This window comes from Ochotona curzoniae, unplaced genomic scaffold, assembly GCF_017591425.1.
Source record: "Ochotona curzoniae isolate NIBS_2020 unplaced genomic scaffold, NIBS_Ocur_1.0 scaffold_2453, whole genome shotgun sequence".
Classification (NCBI taxonomy): Eukaryota; Metazoa; Chordata; class Mammalia; order Lagomorpha; family Ochotonidae; genus Ochotona; species Ochotona curzoniae.
Window position 1 is genome coordinate 14,640,730 of NW_024467094.1, and position 22,405 is coordinate 14,663,134.

Here is a 22,405-nt window from a genome sequence, read left to right on the forward strand (position 1 = left end):
CACACCCTGTGTCTATACCCAGAGAGGGGTGGCCAGTAGGACTGATGAGAGCCGGATCCCATCCTGGGGACACCAGAGGACTTCTCAGGGTGGAAGAGGGAGCTGCTTCAGAGTCTGGCTGTGGGGAAAGGATTGGAGCTGGTGGGGAGGGACAAGGAGCTGGGGTCCCTGCAGGCCTAGGAGGAGCCAGCCACTGGGGGACAGGGTAAGACATTGGAGCAGACACTGTGCCCAGGTCTCCATCAGCCAGGCTTCCCACCAGCAAGACTAACCCTGGAGAGGACACGTAGCAGTGGCTGTGTCCTGGGGAAGCTCTTGGGGAAGGCCTCGGGGGACCCTGAGCTGTCCACCCACCTGGCTCCCCTGTGGCCTGAGTGGCCTTGACACTGTGACCCGAGACACAGTTTGCGCCCTGGCAAAAGGAGCAACTTACATCTCTCAGTCCCTTCCGGCCTTCCCCAGCTCTGCACATTTGGAGGGCGGGTCTCCACACCTGGAGTTCCAACAGCCCCTCCCTGACCCAAGAGGCCCCAAGGGGGAACAGGTGCTGCTGTGCGGCTGGCACAACCAGCAGAGATGTGCCAGTGGAGGGCTGGAGGCCACCAGGTCTGTGCTGTCCTTGCAGATGGCCAGGGTCCCCTGCACCATGGAGTCTGCAGCACGTGGCTCGCCAGCCTGAAGCCCCAAGATCCAGTGCCCTGCTTTGTGCGGAGGTAACCCCACCCTTAATTGAGCCCTGGGCTTCTGCAGTGAGGACAGGGGCCCTGGGATTTGATGCCACCCAGGGCCCCTGGGCCCTAGAGAGAAGGTACCAGGATCCTAGGGTATCGGACACAGCAGTGACATTGGCAGGGTGGTGACTAGGGGGCAGCACCCAGCGAGCTCAGCCTTTCCATGGGGGCATGGGTGGCCCGCAGGCCTGGGAAGTCAACCGTGAGGTCATTGTCTTCTCTGGCCTCCCCACACACCCCGCACCCTAGTCACTGTCCTGAGCAAGGACCCTAGCAGCAGTGTCTGAGACAGGGACCCTCCCCCCTCTGTCCCCTGCAGTGCTGGTGGCTTCCAGCTGCCTGAGGACCCCTCTCTGCCCTGCATCCTCATTGGACCTGGCACAGGCATCGCCCCCTTCCGTGGCTTCTGGCAGCAGCGACTCTATGACTCTGCAAACACAGGTGCAGCTCTGGGCTTCCTGGAGGGGAACCCAGGAGAGGGGACAGCTGGTGACCAGCTCTTGCCTGGGAGAAGAATGGGGGCCAAGGGAGAGTTGTACCACCACTCAGAGCTGGCTTCCTGCCTTCGGTGTTGGAACCACGGGCCCTTCTCCAGGCCATGGGGGTAACAGGGAAGAGTCCATGCTTTTGACCTCTGATGAGCTGAATGGACTCCTGGGTCTGTGCTTTCAGCCATGGGACTGTGGGTCAGGACTTGTATTTCCTCCCAATGGGGAGAGTGCTGGATCGCATTCTGGCCGGAAAGGCACAAGCACTCGAGTGGGGCCCCCTCTGGTGGCCATGCTGTTCACTGCAGCCTCCTGGGTCCCACAGGACTTCGGGGTGGCCGCATGATCCTGGTGTCTGGCTGCCGGCATCCAGAGGAGGACCACCTGTACTGGGAGGAGGAGCTGGAGATGATGCAGAAGGGGGTGCTGCATGACGTGCACACGGCCTACTCTCGCCTGCCTGGCCAGCCCAAGGTGAGCACCCCTTCTAAGCGCACAGCCAGGCTGTGCCCTGGCTTGCTCCCAGCCTTGCCCCTCCCTAGACCATCTCCACACAGAGGCCATGAGACAACACCTGGGGGATGCTGGGCAGAGTACTAGGCCTTCCCTGGTCCATGGTGGCAGGAGGGTGAATCTCGAGCCCAGCCCCAGACCACACTGCAGGGAGAAGTATCCCAAGCCAGCCGGCTCCCTGCTGTTCCGTGAGCCTGGGGAGCTGGCAATGTTGGCTCAGGCCAGTGAACTTGCTTCCGTGAGACCCGATTGCCTCCAGAGTCTGAGGAGCCTAGGAGCCGTCAGCTCTGTCCTGAGTGATGGTTGAGGACCTGACAGAGGGCCCTGTCCCGAGGGACTCCCTCTCCTGGACCTCAGGGAACTGGCTGGAGGAAGTCAGAGCCTGTCTGAGCAGACAGTGCCTCAAAAGCAGCATACATCTTCCCAGCCCCAGCCCCTCACCCAGTCCCCACCCTGGCTGTCACTGCATGTGGCCTGAGCCTGGTCCCCGTGGGAGGCCCTGGCTTGGGGTACAGGGACCAGGCCCAGCATCTTCTCCACTTCAGGTGTACGTTCAGGACCTGCTGCGGCAGAAGCTAGCCGATGAGGTGCTCCGCGTTCTCTTGGAGGCACCAGGCCACATCTATGTGTGCGGTGGTGTGGGCATGGCCCGGGACGTGGCCCATACCCTTAAGCAGCTGGTGGCTGTCAAGCTGGGCCTCAGCGAGGAGCAGGTGGAGGACTATTTCTTCCGGCTTAAGGTATGGTGGCTGGCGTGTAATACCAGGGCTGTGAGAGCCAGGGACAGTTGGGCCTAGAACTGTCGTGGGCTCTGAAAGAATCCTAGTGCTGACTGAAGGTCATCGGTGGGCGGTGGGGCTTTAGAAAACCTGGCTGTGTGTCTTGGTCTGGTTGCCTGCTGGCTTGGAGTTCTGTCTCCTTCTAGGGAATAGGGGAACAGCGTGTGCAAAGGCTGTGGGGTGGGGAACAGGCACAGGTGTCTCAGAGCTTACATGTCCTACAGGACAAGCTCTGGGCAGGCTGGGGGCTGCCATCCTCCCCCGTACCGCATGGGGAGGTGTGGAGCTGCTGGCATTAGCATAGGCCCAAATCCCAGCATGACAAGTGGAGAAGGTGAATGCCTTGTGTCCCTGTGTGAGGGAGCAGGACTCATCTCAGCTGGGACACAGCAAGGGCAAGGTAGCTGGGCCAACATCTCTGACCGCTTCCCACTGGTCTCCCTGCAGAGCCAGAAGCGCTACCACGAAGATATCTTTGGTGCTGCATTCCCCTATGAAGTGAAAAAGGAGGGGGCAGCAAGACAGCCAGGCAACACCAAGCTCTGACAGTCAAAGAGATTGAGGTCCCCGGGACAGGACAGGTGGAGGGGAGTGGTCCTGCCACCTGCCCCACCCCCGCCGTCAGCCCTCACTCTCCCACTGCCATGTGGCAGCTAGCATCAGGTGGAGCCTCTTCTCTCCCTGGAACCCAGCTTCCCTTGGGTAATGAGGGCCTGGGGTCGCCTCTCGCACCTGAGTGGGTAATGAGGGCCTGGGGTCGCCTCTCGCACCTGAGTGGGTAATGAGGGCCTGGGGTCGCCTTTCACACCTAAGTGAGTAATGAGGGCCTGGGGTCGCCTCTCGCACCTGAGTGGAACCCTACCCTCTTCTGACTGCACCTCCTAGTGGCCACCAGGCACCGCTGTAAGTTATTTATGCCTCTGTATTTAAAACACACACACTCCAAAGTGCTCCCAAGGCGCCTCTCGGGATTTTCCTTTATGGTTCCTTGACAAAATATTTAAATAAAATGCATTTTATTCTAACCACATCCTGTGATGTTATGTGTTTTGTAAGGAAAGCTGCCCGGGGCCAGCTAGTTAAGAGGAGGCTGGTGGTGTCATAGTCTGGACAAAGATCGCCCACCAGGGGGCGCACTGGCCCTGTCTTGCTTGTCTGAATTGGGTGCCAGGGACAGGAGCAGAAGATGGGGTGTTGTGTTGGAGGGTGAGGGGCCCCGAACTGTGCCTCCCCTCCCACGGAGCACCTTGCCAAGGGTTTGGCGTGTGGGGTCTGATTTCACATAGCCACACCCCTGAGCCACCGGATCGGGAGTGTCAGTGAAGGAACCAAGGCTGTTCCTACTTGAGGTCTTGTTAAAGTTCAAACTGAGGGGTGCAGGGCTGAGTGCCCACGTTCCTAAAAGGCTCTTGAGCCATGTGGCTGCTGGAAGTCCCTGGGAAACGGGTACCATGGATACACACCATCCTGGGGCTGGGACATCCCATACACGGAGTCCGCATCCCCACTCATGCCCTCACTGCCACTGCTTCCCCATGGGCCTCTCCTGGCCCTGCCTCTCCCATCCTCACCCTCGCTGGTGGCCCCTCAGAGACCTGTATAAGTCCTCACCCTTGTCAGAAGGGTGGGATGTGTCTAAGGTCCATCCAGTGTTCTCAGTCCATTTCTACTGCCTGTCACACACTGGAGGTTAGGTAAATTACCAGAGAGATTTGTTTGGGGTCAGGGTCCAAGTGACCGTCCTCGGTAGTGACCTTGGTAGGGTCTCGAGGCAGCACTGAGGTAGGAAGCTCACAGGTCTGTCTCCAGGCACCATCCCTCCCCTGAGAAAGCCGCCAGACTACAGCCCAGGGGCTCTGCCCATGACCTCGTGGACCCCTAAGCACTGGCCTCGGACTCAGCCGCTAAGTACCATGGAGTTGGGGGAGGCAGGGTGGGCTTTCCATCTCAGGGCGTCTGAGTTCAAGGCCTGGCTCTACTCCCAACTCCAGCTTCTGGGTAGTGCCCAGTCTGGAAGCAAGCAGGTGCTGGCTCAAGTATCTGAACTGAGGCTACCCCTTTGAGGCCCGGCCTAGCCCCACCCACTGCAGCACGAGGGGAGTGTGACCCTGCAGCTGGAACTCTGTCCCTTTCTTCCCTTTCTGTGTCTCAAGAGTTACATCTCATAGCTGGTGATGTGTCCACCGTCTAAATCCTTCAAGTCAGGGACTGTCCTCCACCGTGAGTGTTGGAGGGGGTGACCCACACTCGCCTCCCCATCACCTGGGCCCCTCACCAGGGCTCCTGTGCCAGCTACTCGCACCCTGGAGGCCAGTGCTCTGACTGGCTCCCCTGGCAGCCTAGGGTGGAGATGGAGTTGTTGGGAGGACCCAGCCTCTGTCCTCCTACTCCCCTCCACAGACTCCAAACACACTCAGGAGCCCGTGGTCCCTTTGCATTATGCTCCAACAAGCACATTTATTTCCAGTACACAGGAGAGAGAAAAAGTCCACTCCTGAGAAAGCTGTGGTCCACGGCAGGCCTGCAGGATGTTGTGGGGCAAGAGGAGGGATTAAGGCAAAAGGCCAGAGGACAGGGAGGCCATGGGGCAGACAGCTGGTGGCCTGGGATGGCAGTGCAGCTGAATGGGTGACAGGAGAAAGTGGCCTGATGGGAGGCTTGCCAGGTCCCTCCTTACAGGTGGTTGGGCAGGGTTGGGGTAGGGGGACTCCACCTGCCTTCTCCCCGCAGCTACACCCTTCTTCCCAGACCAGCTGACCATGGCCAGAAGTCAGTCTAGCCAAGGCCAGTATTCCACAGCAGCAGGGCCTTGGACGGGCAGGCAGGGGGCAGGAGGTGGCAGTGAGGCAGCCCAGACAGCGGCATGCATGTCCCAGCCCTCGTCGCCAGGGGCCTGTCTAGGCCTGCACGTGGGTCAGCTGGACATCACCATTCACCTCCAGGTTGTTGATGGCCGCCAGGTTCTTGAGGCGGTGGTTGTACTCCAACAGGTGCTGACCGTCCACAGCCACCTTGAAGCAGTAGCTGTCACACATGATCCACACCTGGGCAGAGAGGCCCATGTTTGCACTTGGAGGGTCTCCAGCCCCGAGCACACCCTGCCTCGTTCGCCCCACAGCACTCACCGACATGCTCTGGCCCCTGCGGAAGGGCATAGGCCGCAGTAGCTGTCGCTCCTCGGACCCCCACGAGCCCCTGACCTGGGTGTTACGGACCACGGCGTTCTCGTCAAATCGGGGGTTCAGGTGGAAGGCGATGTCGCTTCCCGAGCGCAGGTTGATGTGGAACCTGGGGTGGGCGTGGCTCACAGTCCTCTCTGCTCTTTGGGCCAGGGGCACAGCCCCTCCCTCTGCCCTGCAGCCTGGCCCAGGTGATCTCAGAGGATCCGGTCCTCAATGCCAGGCCTAGGCATCCCCAGCTCACCTCTTGGCATTGGGCAAGATGGTACCCACCACAATGATGGATTTGGATGGGTACAGCCCACCTGGGATACTGCTGAAGTAAGGCATGGGCTGCGGGCGAGGAGAGGGCGACAGGTCAGTCAGTGGTGCCCCGGAGTTTCTGTGATCACACACTGCCAGGGGGGCTGAGAGGGCAGCATCTGGGAAAACCTGCCAGGCATCCCCAAGGTGACAGGATTGGGCCAGGTACCAGGGCAGGTATCTGGGGCAGGAAGCGAAGGCCAGGGAGTCCACTCAGGGTGAAGGGAAACACTGAGTGGAAAGCGCCTTGCAGCATTGTCTTATGGCAACTGCTCAGCTCCACACAGAGCTGCTCTGAACTACACAGGGTCAGAGGTCACCCCTGCCCCTTCCCCAAGAAGTCACTTACATAGGTTGGGCTGGGGTACATTGTTGGTGGGATTCCAGGAGTCTGTTGGAGAGAGACCAAGAAGCTTACCCATCCACTAGAGGGGTTGCTTTGGGGAGGGGTGGTCCTGAAGCTTCAGCCCTGGCACTCTCCTGGCCTCTGTCACGGCCGCCTTGCTGGGACAAGGCGTCACAGTCACCTGCCCCTCTGCCCTTCCCTAGGCTGCAGAGACATCTCAGGTAACAGGGCCCTGTGCAGACGCTGGGGCCTGGGGTCCCTGCTGTCCTCGAGGGGCAGCCCACCCTTCAGCCCAGGCTGTTGTCCTGAAGCGGGGAGAGGGGGTCCAACCTCTGTGGTCCCCCCCTCCTTGTTAAACTATCCTGACCCCATGGCTCCCAGGGAAGGTGGCTGCTGTGGGACTGGGAGCCCAGCGGAGGGTTCAAACTTACAGGGAACATCTGAGGACTCTGTGCCATGGGGGGCAAGACTGTCGGAGTCTGGAAGAAAGAGACAGTCCCAGTGAGGACCACCAGGGGGCGCCTTGATGGGGGCACTCCTCTGAGGCAGTTCACCTTGAGCAGACACCTCCCACCCCCATCCCCACAGGTAGATGGAGGAGTTTCTGCAGGCTGTGAAGGGACACAAGGACTGCCTGGACAGCCGTGACCTCTGGCCCTTCTATCTTCTTAAGAGAAACTTCTCTGGGCTCAACAGGAGAGAGAAATGAATGTGAGACCTTGGTCAATCAAGTGGCAATTCAAGGATCAATCAACCATCCTTACGCTCAGCTCCCGGCATCTTCCAGGCCAGGTTAGTGGTCAGGGGGTGTACCGCCCCAGCGTCACCCTCCCTGTGGGAGGGACCGATGCATGGCCCTGCCTCTTCCTGTCCAACCACCAGAAGACCCCAAGGGATAAGGACCCACTGAGAGCCAGAGACTTACAACAGGGTTCAGGTTGGCATGGCCACTGCCTGAAGGCTGAAAGGAGTGAGAAAAACCAAAATGTTAGTTACTGTTGGGTAGGAGATGATGTTGTACTCCAGGCAGGCTCCCCTCCTTCCTGTCCCCAACCCCAGGTATGTCAGAGACCAGGAAGGGGGCTGAGGAAGATTCCTGTTGGCTCCTCCTGGGAGTAGGGATGGCATGCCAGGCTCAGGCTGCGATGTTCGGCTTAGCGCCCAGAACAAGGGCACGCAGGGCGCCAGGGGGGCTTCCCACAGCCATTGCACCCTAAGCTCCTGAAGGCCTGGTGGACGTGCTTCCCCACAAGCAAAACATTCTGGGTCCCCGCTTAACTGGCAAGGCCCTGAAAGCTTGAATGAGTTGCCCAGGCTCTCCAGGGAGCACGTGATGCAGTTGCACACAGTGCCCTGTGCTGTGTGACTGCAACACACACACACACACACACGAAGCCTGGACCAACGCTGGACTACCCAGCCAAGGTCCCTTAGTGCTTGACCCATGTTGGGGCAGGTGCCCTGCTGGGACCAAGCTGGGCCACGGGATGGCTGTGCAGACAGGGCTTCCCTCTCCCAGTGTCCACTGCTTGAGTGGCCATGGAGGAGAGCTTGCTTTCCCCTCCCAGATCCTGCCATGCCCAGCAGACTGCTGTGGCCTTGGCTGAGCACCTGCCTGCCCTGTGAATGACATGCCCTGTTCATCCGTGAGTCCTCCTATGCAAAGGACTGCAGGCACACCAATGAACAAGCCACAGTCCCAGGCCTCCCAGCGCACAGGGAAGGTGGTGGAGGCAGGGGGCCACGAGACAAACAAGCAGACACGGTTACCACAGGGCATGGACGTGGTTACGGCACAGACACGTGCAGAGGCCATGGGGACATGGAGGGACCTGTGCCCAGAGAAGCAGCACTCAAGCAGGGCAGGGGAGGACAACTGGGAGCATGCTGGGGGCAGAGTGGGATGGCATGTGCGGGGGCAATGTGATCCACGGGTCTCCAGGGGGCAGTGCAGGCCGTGTGAGCATGGCGGTGGTGCGACCCAGAAGGGAAAGGGTGCTTTTGGGGAGGATTGCAGATGTCCTACTGGGAATCTGGGGTTTAGAGATTTTAAAGTTTGTAAGCACGGTTTGGAGCTGGCTTTGTGGTACAGTGGGGCAGGCAGCTGCTTGCGACACCACCATTCCATGTTAGAGCATAGCTTTGAGTCCAGCTGCTCCACTTCCAACCTAACTCCCTGCTAAAGCACCTGGGAAAACAGGCTAAGACAGCCCAAGTGCTTGGGTTCCTGAACCCATGTGGGAGACCTGGATGGTGTCCCAGACTCCGGGCTTTGAGGCCGTTGTGCAATTTAGAGAATGAGCCAGCAAGTGCCATTCTCTTTGTAACTCTGCCTTTCAGGTAAATAAACACATCTCAATACATACATATATATATATATATATAAACAAGACTTGTAAGTGAGGCAGGGCAGGGAGGGGTGAAATCAGATGTGTGTCTAGGCATGTCACACGATGGTGAGTGTGAGGGACAGTGGGGGGCAGAGCTCAGTGATGTGGGCATTTGGGGGAGGGAACCAGCAGATAGATCTCTTTCTCTGCCTTTCTCATCTTTGTATATGTTTCTTTGTCTTTTTCCAAATAAAATAAGGAAGTACATTTTTTAAACAGCAGCGGGGGAGGGGCGAGGGAGCCTGTGGGTGCCGAGACGAAGCACCCCAGCCTCTCTGGCCCTCCATCCTTCCTGCTTAGCCTCCCCAGGCCTCCACGGTCCACTCACTTTGGGTTTGCGCCCCTGAGACTTGGGGAAACGGAGCCGCTGGGAGGGCTGCTTCGTGGAGAAGACAGGCTGGGCAGGGGCCACGTGGGGGTTCTGTTAAACACAAGGGGCGCCACGAGAGAAGCGTTAATACAGGCACATGCAGTGTTCTGGACAGAGACAGGACATGAGGACGGACACGGTGACCAAGGACAAGGGTGGCAGACACCAGGGCAAAGGAATTGGTGCTTCCCCAAGTATCTGGGGAGGCTGAGCTTGGGACCTTCAGGTCCTGCACCCCAATCCCTGGGCCAGGTTCCGGGTGAACAATCTGACCTTGAAGGTGATGTAGAACAGCTGCACAGAGCCAGTGACAGCGATGGCATTCACGCTGGTGAAGGGCACCCGGTGTGGGTACTGCACAAAGAAGATCCCGTTCACCGTCACCTGCCGAAAGAGTGTGTGTGGGTTGGTGAGGAAGCCCCTGCTTTTAGAAATAAAGCCCTGGCTGTGGTTTGCACACCCAGCATCTCCTGGGGGACAGCACCAGCCGTCCTGAAGGGGTGCAGGCCCTGAAGGACACCCACCGGTCGCTGCCTGGCTCTAGGGGCCGGTGTTTAGTTCTTATGGTTGCTCGTTTGCCTGTGGCAAAGTTTGCCTTTCTAATCAGAGTTCACCCAGGGTGTTATTTATACATGCATAAAAATATACGCAGGGAGCAGTGCTCCCAGGGGACAAGTCAAATGCAAGGACACGGACACACGCACCCTACCCAGTTCCCCACACCTGGACACCACTCTGCTGGCAAAAATGACTTGGCCGTGGCTGACAAACCTCACTGTGAAATCTGGGTGAACGCTGGAGCAGGGTAGCAAACAAGTAGAGGTTACCAGGAACCTAGAGGGGAGAAGTGGCTGCTGCCAAGGGATGGGGTTAACCTGGGCTTTTCAGTAAGGCACCATGGGACTGGTGTTGTGGCAGAGCACGCTAGCTGTCACCTGTGATGCCGGCATCCCATATGAGCACTGGTTTGAATCTCACACTGCTCCACTTTTTTTTTTTTTCAAAGAAACATTGTTGCCTTTTTTTAAAATTGGAAAGTCATATATACAGAGAAAAGGAGAATCAGAGATCTTCCATCCATTGATTCATTCCCCAAGCGGCTGCAAAGGCCAGACCTGCACCAATCTGAAGCCAGGAGCCCAGAGCCTCTTCTGGGTCTCCCAGGTGGGTGCAGGGTCCCAAGGCTTTGGGTTGTCTTCCACTGCCCTCCCAGGCCAACAGGCATGGAGCTGGATGGCAAGTGGGGCTGCCAGGATTAGAACTGGTGCCCATATGGGATCCTGGCACATGCAAGGGGAGGACTTTAGCCGCTAGGCTACCGTGCAGGGCCCACTATTCCACTTCTGATCCAGCTTCCTGCTGATGCTTTGGGAAAGCAGAGGAGGACAGCCCAGAGTCCTTGGGAGACCTGGATGGAATTCCAGGCTCCTGGCTTTGGCTTAGTCCGGTATTAGCTGACGTGCCACTATGGGGAGTGAATCAAAGATGAATGTGCCTTTCAAATAAATCAATTTACCTTTTTATACAAAAATGCACCCAGACCAAAAAGCAGCATGGTGATGTACGTCAGGGACGACTAGAGAGTGAATGAAGCGACAAGTGCACCTGCAGGTATATGAGGTGCCCGTAGTCACGGGCGTCACCTTTCCAGAAGACGCTCCTGGCATCTACTTGAGGCTGCGACAAGGCCTCATCTCAAGGAACGCAATGACTCAGAGGTCCTTCCCCAGGTTGGCAGGGCTGGAGACTGGCAGCAGGAGGCAGGCGGGGACCAGCGGGCTCACCGTGAAGTGGGAGCTCTGCACCAGCAGGCACAGCTCGAACGGCACCCCCTTCTGGAAGGGCATGCTCATCTTCCTCTCTTCCGCCCCCCACTGGCCGTTCTGCTTCGTGTTGCAGACCACATACCCGCCCAGCTCAAACCGCGGGTTGAAGTGGAAGGCGATGTTATTCTCGTTGAAGCCAGCCTGCAGGTTCACAGCAAACCTAGGCAGAGGGAAACCGGGGTGGTTGCGGCACAGCTCGCCACGTGTCTGCCTGTCTGCGGAAGACCCGCGGCCTCAGGCCTGTGACCCACTGGCCGGGCAACCCCTCGGTGGTGCCTGGGCCTCCTTCTGTCTCACCCAGTGGCTTTAGAGCAATGATTGCCTTTTGCACCTGCAGTATGATTTTCTCAGAGTGGAAAGCAGGAAGAGGGCAAGTGGTAGCACCTGTCCTGGGATGCACAGATGCTGGGAATGCTGGCAAATGGCCATTCTGGGCAGAGGATTCTAGCACACCTGCAGAGAGCCTGTGGCGTTTGGCACACCCTGGCTGGGGAGGTCAGCCGGGGCCTCAGCCTGGGAGAGAGAACAGGCCTGAAGAGGGTGTGAAATGGGGGCGGGAGAGGGGAGGGAAGGCCTCCCGGTAGGAGGGGGGTGTTTGGCATGAAAGCCACCTCTGTGTGGGTCCAGACCCCCTCCAGTGTAGGCTGCCGTGTGTTTTGGAGAACATGTGAGGTGTGAACGTGGTGGCCCCAGGCCAGGCAGGCCAGGGCTTAGAGGCCTGCTCTGTGCTTTCAGGACTGCGTGATCCCCAAGTTGCTCCACCCACATGAGGAGGCCATCTGTGGGGGACAGTCCTGCGGGGCCGTGCGTGGGTGTGTGAGAGCAGATGAAGCCCCTGGTGTAAGTACAGGTTGAGCCCCACCCCTCTCCTCAGGGGTCCTTCCGTTTGACCGTCCCTGGGCACAGGTGGGACCTATAACAGGAGGAGTGAGAACAGCAGGCCCTGCCCGAGCCTGCGCACGAGAGGAGCTCGCCCGAGAGCCGCTCTGCCGATCCCTAGCGGCTTCCTGCTCCCATCCCAACCAAGTTCCAGCGGAGGGTCTCCCTGGAGGCGTTTGTGTCACCTTCAGCCTCCTCCAACCTCGCGTGGAACAAGTTCAAGTCCTGCTTCCCTGGGACCCCCGCGGGCTGCCCAGGCTAACCCACTGAACTGCCAGCCACCCAGGGCCCCTCCATGCCTAGTCCAGAGGCGGCGGTGAGGGAGGAGGAATGGCGCCTCGAACCGGGACGGCCCAGCTGAAGTGGAGCAAGGACCTGGGAGAGGCGTGAAGGGGCTCCGGGGCGTTCCAACGACAGGACCACTGACAGGACCACCTCGGCCAGAGTGCAGAGGGCAGACACCCCGCAGACGCCAGCCCGACCAGGTGAGGGCCATAACACACCTGTGGCCTCCTTCACAGAGGCAGGCCAGGCCCATGTACAGGTCAGAAGCCCATACAGCCCCTGGGGTCACCAGGGAACCCTTGGCTGCTCCCAGACAGCCCGCCTGGGAGAGGTGGGGACAGAGGGGAGGCCGCCTGCACTGATAAGATGGTGATATTTTGAAATAGCAGTGTTTTCCAGAAAGGACCTTGAAACCAATAGGGACTGAATTACTTCAGCTGAACTCGAACTACTTCCACATTAGCAAAATGAAGGGCCCTGTTACAGGAAACCAAGGGAGTTCTGGAGCCCTGGGTTGTGCAAAGCTCCATGTCCCGTGCCCTTGGTGTGACTTGTAGGGCATTCTGTGTTTCTGCTTAGGCTGGGAGGTGGAGGTACAGGCCAGGAGTCTTCCAGGAGCCCCCTAGCTGTGGAGTCTGTCAGTGGCCTGGCTGGTGTGATTGGTTTTGTGGAGTGGCGCCAGGTGGTACAGGTGGACACACACGAGCTGGAAGGCAGCTGGTGGAGCCCACCCCAGCTCCCAGGCCCAGTGGCCACAAAGGCCCGCCACGTACCTGCTGGCGCCGGGGTGCACACAGCCGTTGACCGTGATCTGAAGTCCATCCTGCAGGCCTCCTTGGATTTCCCCAGTAAAGGGCACAGCCTGTGGGGGAAAAGGGGCTGTTGGTCAGCTGGCAATGCACCTACCCACACACCCCTACCAGGCCTGACCTAGTGCCCTGAGCCAAGCTCTCATCCCTCTGCCAACCCTGAGTTCACAACACCCCCTCTTGCGGCTCTACCATGTGGAAATGACTGCTAGGCCCTGGGGTAGTGCCCTCTCTCGTGGGTAGTCCCTCCTCTGCTGGTTCCCTGGTTCCCTGGGCAACTTTGTGGCTCCTCCTCTGCCCAGGAGGATTGAGTCATGGGGAGATGTCGATCTGGAGTCAGGAGACTCCTGAGTGATCATGGGAAGCTTGTTTAACCTCTCTCTGCCTCTGTTTCCTCATCTGTAAAATAAGGATAATTCCGCTCCACACACACACACATACACACAGTCGATGATTTGATGGTGAAACAGTCTGTGACCAAGACTGGAGCCCAGCAGGTGCCTCTCTGCCCACTTCTCGCCCACCTACCTTGATCTTTCCGAACAAAATTCCTAGTAGCTACTCTACCCCTCTCTCTGTAACATTTTCCTATTTAGGGTGAAGGTGAGAGGAGAAAGAATGAGAATGAGTTGACATTGGCCCAAGTGCCAACACCAGCCAGGTCTCCCTGTGGGGGGCAGGGGTCCAGCTGCCTGTGGCACCGCTGTTGCCTCGCAAGGTCTGAATTAGCAAGTCCGGAGCTGGGAGCCAGCCCTGAACTTGAACCCAGACCTCTGATAAGGCCATCTTAGCTGCTAGACCACATGCCTGCCTCTGCTTCCAGACTTTCAAAGCTTCCGGAATGCCCATAGCCAAGGGGCCTCTGCAGTCTGCATTGAAGCATTGTTCTCTGAGATTATTGTCATGGTTTTCAAGTTGGTCACCTCTTTTCTAGCATCTCCTTTAGGTCAGCTATCTACAGAAACTAACAGGAGGCCTGGAGGAGCTGTAGTGGGGTAGGTGTTCAGGGAGAAACCGACAGTGCCCCCAAGAGCCAGGCTGGGCCAGACCAGGGGCAGGAGACTGGCACTCCATCTGGGGCCCATGTCCTCAGGCTGTCTTGTGCTGCCTCCCTGGGTGTGTATTAACAGGAACCTGGATCTGAAGCAGAGTAGCCAGAACTCTGATATGGGAGAATGTGGATATCCCAGGTGGCAGCTTATCTTGCTGTGCCACAACACCTCACCTAATTATACTTGGGTGCAAAATCTGGACTCCATGCATAGATCTTCAAAGATTCATGAAACATGAATATTTAAAAAAAAAAAACAAACAGTTGGAGCTAGTGTTGGAGCATAGCTGGTAAAGCCTCTGCCTTGGATGCTGGCATCCCATAGGAATGCTAGCTTATATCCTGGCTGCCCCACTTCCCATCCAGCTCCATGGGGATGACCTGGGAAAGGCAGTGAGGTTGGCCCAAGTGTTAGGAGCCTGCCACACACGTGGGAGCCCCTGATGAAGCTCCTGGCTTTGGCCTGGTCCAGCCCTGGCTATGTGGGCCATTTGGGTAGTGAACCAGCAGATGAAGATTTCTCTCTCTTTTTCTTTCTCTCTCTCTCTGACTTTAACAAAGGAACAGAAAAGATTATATTAGAATTTCAAAGCTGTTTTGTGGTGAAGTTGGGTTTTTTGTTTTGTGTTTTGTTTTGTTTTGAGACACAAACAGAGCTCTTACCCACTGGCTTACATCCCAGTTGTCCACAATAGGCCAAGTGGAAGCCAGGCATTGGGGATCTCCAGCCAGGTCTCCCAAGTGGCTGGCAGGGACCCAAGCACTTTAGCCATCCCCGCTGCCTCCTGGGAAGCTGGCATCAGGAACCAAAATCCAGGGACTCAGTAGGGAATGTGGTCCCGTGACTGCTAGGCCAGATACCTGCTCCAATTCATCTTTTAATCTGTGTTTCCTACTGCCTTTTGGAAGTCCCCTCACACTTGTGGGAAGCAGGCAGCCTGTCCTGAAGCGTACTCACATCAAGGCATAAAGGAGGGAGAGCAGAGTGAAGGGGACGTGGGGTCATGCAGGGAGAGCCACTGTGGAGGAAGAAAGGGCGCAGATCATAGGGACGGTATATTACAGGTTCATTTCCAAGGTTACACTCCACTCCACCTGAACATCTAATGCAGTGCTAACATGTCCTCCAATTCTGAAAAGCTATATTTGAAATTGAAGTTCAAGGTTAGTGTTGTGGTGTTGTGGGTAAACCCTGTGACATTGGCATCCTATGTGGATGCCCGTTTGTGTCCTGGCTGATCTAGCTCCTAACAAATGGCCTGGGAAAGCAGCAGAGGATGGCCCAAGTCTTTACACATCCACTGCGTGCATGTGGAAAACCCTGAAGAAGCTCCTACTTTGGCCTGGCCCAGCCCTGGCTGTTTGGTCCATCTTGGGAAGTGAATTAGCATTCAACATTGGAAGATTTCTCTTTTTCTTTCTTTTTTTTTTTTTAAAAAGGAGGAAGTACATTGAGCCCCGGTGCTGCCATTTGTATACCCAGTGGGTGGGGGCGGCCTGTGTACATGAATCTATCTATCTGCAAATAGAATGTCTGTGGAGGAATCGACAGCAAGCTGGCCACACGGGCCGATTGTGCAGAAGGGACTGTGGGGTGAGTAATGCCCACTGCCCAACCCCTCCCTCGGGCCCTCCCTCTCTCCCTGTAAGCGCGCTTGGAAATGGGGATGTTGGCAGTTATGATGAAATTAAGGATCTTGAGACAGGAGCAGCATCCTGGGTTGTTTGAATTGTCCAAGGTAACCACGAAGATCCCTGGGAGAGGCGGGAGTGGCCTGGGCCAAGGCCTGCAGACTGCCCCCGGGAGACCCTGCCTTGTCTACCTCAGAGGGAAGCAGCTTTGCTGCTGGCCTGTGACCTCCAGGATGGTAAGGGATCCGTTTGTCTCAGTTGACAAATTCTGCTGTGGAATTTGGACCCGTGTCTGCCAGCAAGGAGACTCTGGGGCCCCACTGGAGCTTTGCCCTGGCTTTGAGATTACATAGGCCTGCGGTCCTTTCCCCACCATTGGCAGCAGCAGGGACGTGTCCCTCAGCCGGTCTGTATGTCTGTGATCCAGTTCCAGCAGGGCTGTGATATTTGAGATGTTTTTAGAGGAAAGCCCCTGGTTTGCACTGGCCTGGGCAGAGTGGCTTTCTGAGCCAGTCCCTCTGCCCAGAGCTCAGAATGTGCTCCTTGCTCCTGGCTGCTCCCATTCCACCCCACTCTCCTTCCTTGGAAGCCCAGACAGCGAGGCCAGCTCCCGCAGGCCAGCATGTGAGCAGCTTGCTTTTGGACTCAGTGGCCCAGGTGTTGTCCTGGGAGCTGGCCGGCCTTCCAAGCCCCTCCTCCTAGCTTTGCTCATCCTCTCTCACACCTGGCTAAGGAGACCTCACCAGAGTCACACAGCAGTGAGCTGGGATTTTGGTGGCCACACCACATGTGTCCCGTGGAGAAGCACAGAACATCTTTATTTCTGTCTCACCCACATCCCCTGTTGGGTCCCATCTGGACTGTGGTGACCACTTCCCCTTGGCCCTCTGACTGTGACCCTGCAGCAATGTGCAGCCGCAGGGCTCCCACCGCCCAAGGGAGGCCCCGGGGGCGGCTCCCCCCAGGTCTTTTATGGCTCTGCCACCTCTGTTCACCCTCTAGCCTGCTGGCCCTGTTGGAGCCTACTGTTTCCTGTTCACAGCGGGGAATTTTCCTCTTCTTTCCACAATTAAGAAAGTGAATGCAAATCACCTGAGATATCAAACGCTGGGTCCTGGGATAATCAGGGAGCAGGCATGCAGCCAAGGTGGGAGCCCCTGTCCCCAAGACTCCTTGGGTGGTGCTCCCTGTGTACCTGGCATAAGTCCCACCTATGGGACCCCCAGAGTGGCGACTGCAAAGAAGCCAAAACTCACCCCTTTCCAGCACCTGCTCAGGCCATCAGGGAAGTTCTTGGCCAAGAGGAGCCTCCTTACAGATCTGGCCTGGAGCATGAGACCCTCAGATGACCCTGAGCCTAGAGCTGCTGCTTTCTGCCTCTTCCTATTATTGCTGTGTCCCTGGGCACCCCCTCTGCTGGTGGCAAACCAGGTCCCCTGCCTTTCCTGCCACTTACCCACTGGAGTCATTTGACCCATGGCTTCACCTCTCTGGGCCTCGGTTGATCCACATATGAAGGGGACAATACACCTTAGAGGGTTTACAGCAGGCCATCTGCTGACGGAACTGACATTGGCAAACAGATGCAAAAGGATGGGCCAGTCCCTGCACCCTTCTCAATTCTGAGACCCTGGACCCAGCCTTGCCATGTAAACTCCCCTACCCCCAGTGGTCCCAGCACAGACATGTCCTGGGGAGGTTTCCCCATGGCCCCCAGAGTCCTGACACCAACACCCCCTGTAGAGTGCTTACTGTCCAATGTGCCAGACCTCACTTTATCCTTACCCCAACGTGGGGAGATGGGTTTGAGTATTATCCCTACTTTATGGATATGGAAACTGAGGCCCAGAGAACTTATTTTGTCTGAGGTCAGTCAGCTGACTCCAGGCAGGCCATCTCCTAAGTTAGTGTCCCAGAGCTATGATAGGCTGCTCCCCTCCCCAGGAACTGGCTTGCTCTTCTCTCTCTAAACCATCACATAATCATCCCACCCATGCTGACTCCCCACCCTCCCTAGAGCCCGAAGTTTAACCCAGACCCGCCAGAGGCCCGTGGCTGCAACCCCAGAACTCACTGGATACAGATAGGAAGGCTGGGCACGGTAGAAAGCCATGGTCTCCTCACTGCTGCCGGAGCCACGACTGCCGTTCACACCAGCTGAGCAGCACTGTGCTCCGGAAGGGACCTAGTGAGGAAATAGAAACCAAAGCAGTGTGGCAGCTAGCCAATGGGGAGGAGCCAGGAGCAGCTGGACGTGTGGCAGAGACAGACAGGCTGGTATGGAGAGACTCTGGGAGAGGTAGATGGCCACTCCCAGCCGCAGGGACCTTCTATGGCTCATTCCATCCGGGCTCCACCCTAGGACCAGGTCACATGAGGTTTGTACAGGTTCAAAGTGCATCAGTATGACTATGAGTTCTAGATAATACTGCCTGGGATGGGCTTAACCTGTGGCTGTGCACTGGGGAAGGAGGTTTCCACCCCTATGCACACTGGGGGCCTGGGGCTCAAAGGGATTAGGGGACACACGGGAGGCTGCCTGGATGGTCAGCAACAGCCTGAGCTAGTGGAGAATGCTTAGGCATTCATCCCTTTTACATTTTTATCCATGTGGAAGTCAGAATTATACAGGAAGTGTCTTGTAAGAAAAACATGATGGAAATGGATTTTTTTCATGATTTTTGTATTATTGAAGTTATCAGAGTTCTCTATTGTATGAGTTACAGAGAGGAAGGGAGAGGAAGAGTTCTTCCATCTGCCAGTTCTCTCCCCAAATGGCCACAACAGCCAGGGCTGGGCCATGTCAAAGTCAGGAACCAGGGGTTTCATCCGGGTTTCCCATGGGAGTGGCAGGGGCCAAGCCCTTGGGCCACCTTCTGCTGCTTTTCCTAGGCCAGAGCAGGGAGGTGGATCAGAGTTGAATTCAAACCTGAGCCCATATGGGATGCTGATGCTGCAGGCAGTAGCTATGCCACAACAGCATCCCTGAGAGTGGGGGTCGTGTTTCTAGAGTGTGGTGGTGTTCCCAGGAACTTCTGATTTCCCCTCCCTCCCCGTGTACCGGCTATTTCCTTCCCCGTCTTCTCTGGACTTCAGGATGGCGTAACGGGGTGGGGGTGGGGCAGATGTCTGAGATGTGAGAGAACTTCTCAGATGACACAGGGCAGAGGAAATGTGTGAAATAAATGACCCTTCATTGGCTTCTGCATTTGGAGACCGGAAGTCATTGGCTGAAACAAATGCGTGCTCGCTTTGGCAGCACCTATGCTAAACCTGAAAACAGAACTGTGGATGGTTAGAGGCGGGTGGGGACGGAGCCAGGCTGGTGGATGCACCTGTAGCAGCCAGGCCATGTAACGTGCTAGCAGAAGAGCCCAGTTGTGAGGCGTAGGCGGCAAACTTGAACATGGTTGTGGTTTGTATGTGTTTCTTCAAGGAGTTCCTCGAAAGATTACCCCCAGTGCACCAGTTTTGTGAGGGGGGTCGATGATGGGGGTGGGGGTGGAGGTGCGTGTCCAAGCCCCAAGGCCTCCAGCCTCCCCACAGGCTTGTGCCAGACACCAAAGGGCTTGAGGCTATGAGCTTGATTTGCTGCTCTCATGGTCCTTCTGTCTTCTGCTTTGTGCTGTGGAAGGATGTGTCGGGAAGGCTTTCATTGGACGCTGGCATCTTATTGTGGAACATCTCGGCCCCAGAACCATGAAAGGCCCATTTTCACAGCTTACCATGCTCTGGTCTGTAGTGTTTCCTGTGGCAGAACAATATGGGGTCAAGACTAAGATGTACCTCACCGGCGCCGAGTGGGCGGGAGGTGTCGCATGGCCGGCCATCCCTGAGCCCGTACTTTCTTTCTTCTTGCGCTCTGTCCAGATGCCCCAGAGTCCAACAAGACAAACATCTTTGAAATTCTCCTCAATCTCAGGGCCAAGGGCACCTTGTCCCTTTTGTGTTTCTGGTTCAAGCAGATGTGGGTTGCATGGAAGGAACAGACAACACAGCTGGGGCAAGAGGAAGAAGGTGACATCAAAGACAGCTTTGCAGGTTGCCACTTGATTTGGCTATGTGTGTTTGCAGAGTTCCCGCCTGATCTGGATCCAGTTGGACCCAGTTGGACCCAGTTGGATCCAGTTGGATCCAGTTGGATCCGGATGTGCCTGGGACAGCTGGAACACTCCCAAACTGCAGGTCGCAGAGTCAAACAGTGAAGCTTAGGAAAGGCGCACGGTGAACTGGAATACAGTCAGACATCCGCCTCTCCCAGGTCCCCGCTGCGCCAGCTCTCAGTGCTGGCCCAAAGGAAGGCAACCTCATGTATTTGCTCACAGCCACTTTACTCGGCTTAGCCCCAGGCTGGAAGAAGCAGAGGTGTTCACAACGGAGTCGTGTTTGGTGAACTTGGTGTAGCAGAGCGGAGCAACACTCTTCCTCAAGGAACCTGTGGACAGGAAGCAGCTCAGAGGAACTGCCCACTGAGGGCGAGAGGCCAGACAACGGGTCAGGACGCGGTCACCCTTGGGGCCGCTGACTAGGCGGGGCCTGAGCAGCTTCCTGGACGCTGGGAATGTTCTCGATTTTGGGTGGTGGTCACACAGATATCTACCCACATAGCAAGCCAGGGCCTGCACACCTTCCTCTGTATAAACCGTGTGTCAGTAAAATACTGTTCGAAGAGAACCGTCTCCCAGAATGCAGGAAGGTGCACATGGAGGCTGGCACCCCTCCAAACCTGAAACCTGGAATTCCCATGTAATGCAGCTACTTCCCCACTGGGAATATTCCCAAAGGTAGTGAGAACAGGGGTTCCAGGAGCTCTCTATGGCACTGCTCGCCATAGCAACAGCGCGGAAGTACCCGGGTGGGTGAATGGGGCGTAAAGACACGGCATCGCCCCAGCCCCCAGCCTTGGAAAGGACTGAAGTGCTGACTCACTGTCCCGCTGAAGAACCGGAAGGTGCGAGACCACGTGACAAAACTCTGGTCACTGAGGCGTGAGCACAATGAGGTTCCCTGTGCATGCGCTCCCCAGAGCAGCCAAAGTCAGAGGGAAGAAAGGAGGTGGGAATGTCAGGGCTGGGAGGAGGGAGGAAATAAGGTGGGTGCTGAAGGGGGGCAGAGTCATGAGCAGGATGGTGGCTGCATCACAAGCTGTGTCCTTAGCAACCCAGTGCTAGATTTGAAATTGGAGAGGATGGGGCCTGCTGCAGTAGCCTAATGGCTAAAGTCCTCACCTTGCATGTGCTGAGATCTCATATGAGCGCCGGTTCATGTCCTGGCTGCTCCACTTCCCATCCAGCTCCCTGCTTGTGGCCTGGGGAAGCAGTCGAGGACCCAAGGCCTTGGGATCCTGAACCCGTATGGGAGACCCAGAGGAGACCCCGGGCTTTGGATGGGTTCAGCTCTGGTCACTGTGGCAGCCTGGGGAGTGAAACAGCGGACCGAAGATCTTCCTGTATCTCTTCTCTCTATATATCTGCCTTTCCAGTAAAAAACAGATGTTTTTAAAAAGGATTGGAGAAGATGGTGCACTTTGGCTCTTGTGTCCACCTGTAGCCAAATGCTGTCACCTCTACATCAGCTCTGGCCCAGATTCTCTGCTGGGTCCTCCAGACCTTCCCCCAGGCACCACCTGTCAGGTGGGAAGGATGGGCCAGTCTGCTGCAGGGGATTAAGGACCCCTGGGAGAGAGGGGTGGGAGAGCCAGCGAGAAGGCTCCTGGGGAACCAGGTGTTCCCATTGCAAAGCAAAGGCAGCTGTTCTTAGCCGGATTGTTGGGTAGACTGGGTGGGAGAACCAGGGAAGGACTTTCCAGTCATGGGGTGCCCGGGCCTGCCACAATGGTGGCAGCCGCCGTGGGTGCATCACTGCTCGGCTGCTACAGCAGTGGCCGAGGGCCGCAGCTCCGAGGTGACAGTGGATCTGCCACAGCCGCCGGAGTGGGAGCGGCAGTGATGTTCCAGCTCTGATCAGCAGCTGCCTGTTCCAGGCAGGTTCCCCGAAGAATCACCAGGAGTTGGACGTTGATGTAATCACACAAGGGCAGTTTAATCAGGCTAGCCTGGGCCCCAACCTCACTGCGGTGCAGTGAGCCCCGAGGCCGGACAGGGGCAGGGTGCTTAGACACCTCAGAGAGGCAGCACAGAGTTGCACTCACAACTGGTCAATTACATTTGACCAATCACAATTGTTAGTTTTCAAACCCGCACTTACAATCTTCAAACAAGGCAGATTGGCAGGCTACAGGGCAACGTCTATGGGGGCACACCCTGAGCTGGCACATCTAAAAAGGCACAGAGGGGGCTTTGTCCTGGGGCTCTATCTGAAAGGCATGCTGGGGGACTGTCAGGTCTGCCCAGCTCTCACGGTTTCTTCAGCCAAGCAAGCAAAGCAGGAGTCACAAAAGCAGAAAATCTTGCAGTTAGCAATGAGCAATGGCAAATGGTTGGAACCCTGATTTTGAGGTTCCTCAGGGACACAGCAAGGGCAGCATCCTGGTGGCCTGTTTGAGGCCCAGCCAAGGCAGAGTGTGTGGAGGGACCCAGCTCCCATGGGTGGGCAGACTCACCTGAGCCAAGGCCTGCCTCTAAAGGCAATGGGAAGTCTAGGGCAGGGTGGCGGATTTGTAAAAGTTATTTGTTTGAAAGGCAGCATGACTAAGACAAAGATTTTCCATCCACTGGTTCACCCTCTGAATGGCCCCAGCATCCCGGCCCGGGCCAGGCCCAAGCCAGGAGCTAGGAACTCCATCCTGGCCTCCCCCATGGGTGACAGGTCCAACTACTTGAGCCATTCTCCACTGTCTCAAGGTTCATTAGCAGGGAGCAGGA

At 56.9% G+C, this 22,405-nt stretch overlaps 2 protein-coding genes across 6 annotated transcripts in view; one reads left to right on the forward strand and one right to left on the reverse strand.

Annotated features, from left to right (window-relative positions):
* NOS2 (nitric oxide synthase 2) overlaps positions 1–3,057 on the forward strand; it is a 30,085-nt gene extending 27,028 nt beyond the window's left edge. For all 3 annotated transcript variants that reach the window (XM_041000622.1, XM_041000621.1, XM_041000623.1), the window contains 5 exons: positions 626–713; positions 1,051–1,172; positions 1,545–1,693; positions 2,278–2,472; positions 2,959–3,057. In XM_041000622.1, coding sequence (XP_040856556.1) covers positions 626–713; positions 1,051–1,172; positions 1,545–1,693; positions 2,278–2,472; positions 2,959–3,057 — 653 coding nt within the window. The remainder of the gene's footprint in view (positions 1–625; positions 714–1,050; positions 1,173–1,544; positions 1,694–2,277; positions 2,473–2,958) is intronic.
* Positions 3,058–4,938: 1,881 nt separating this feature from the next.
* On the reverse strand, positions 4,939–17,780 carry LGALS9 (galectin 9). Of its 3 annotated transcripts, XM_041000624.1 has the most exons (11): positions 17,656–17,780; positions 12,863–12,951; positions 10,884–11,085; positions 9,373–9,483; positions 9,058–9,150; positions 7,265–7,300; positions 6,771–6,818; positions 6,343–6,384; positions 5,935–6,023; positions 5,637–5,799; positions 4,939–5,555 (listed from the first exon to the last, which is right to left on the reverse strand). In XM_041000624.1, the coding sequence occupies exons 1-11, from the start codon at positions 17,692–17,694 to the stop codon at positions 5,409–5,411; spliced, it is 1,059 nt and encodes a 352-aa protein (XP_040856558.1). In that variant the 5' UTR covers positions 17,695–17,780; the 3' UTR covers positions 4,939–5,408. The 3 variants fall into 3 exon arrangements, with proteins under 3 accessions (XP_040856558.1, XP_040856559.1, XP_040856560.1); XM_041000625.1 differs by lacking the exon at positions 9,058–9,150 and having other exon boundaries at positions 17,656–17,778; XM_041000626.1 differs by lacking the exons at positions 9,058–9,150; positions 9,373–9,483 and having other exon boundaries at positions 17,656–17,777.
* Positions 17,781–22,405: the final 4,625 nt, after the last annotated feature.

Excerpts from the sequence above, each read along its gene's own strand:
- LGALS9 (XM_041000624.1), bottom strand. The coding sequence starts at position 17,694 with ATGGCTTTCTACCGTGCCCAGCCTTCCTATCTGTATCCA. Across the intron at positions 9,151-9,372 it reads TGTTCTACATCACCTTCAAG|AACCCCCACGTGGCCCCTGC; the intron begins GTCAGATTGTTC and ends TGTGTTTAACAG. Across the intron at positions 5,800-5,934 it reads ATCTTGCCCAATGCCAAGAG|GTTCCACATCAACCTGCGCT; the intron begins GTGAGCTGGGGA and ends CGCCCACCCCAG.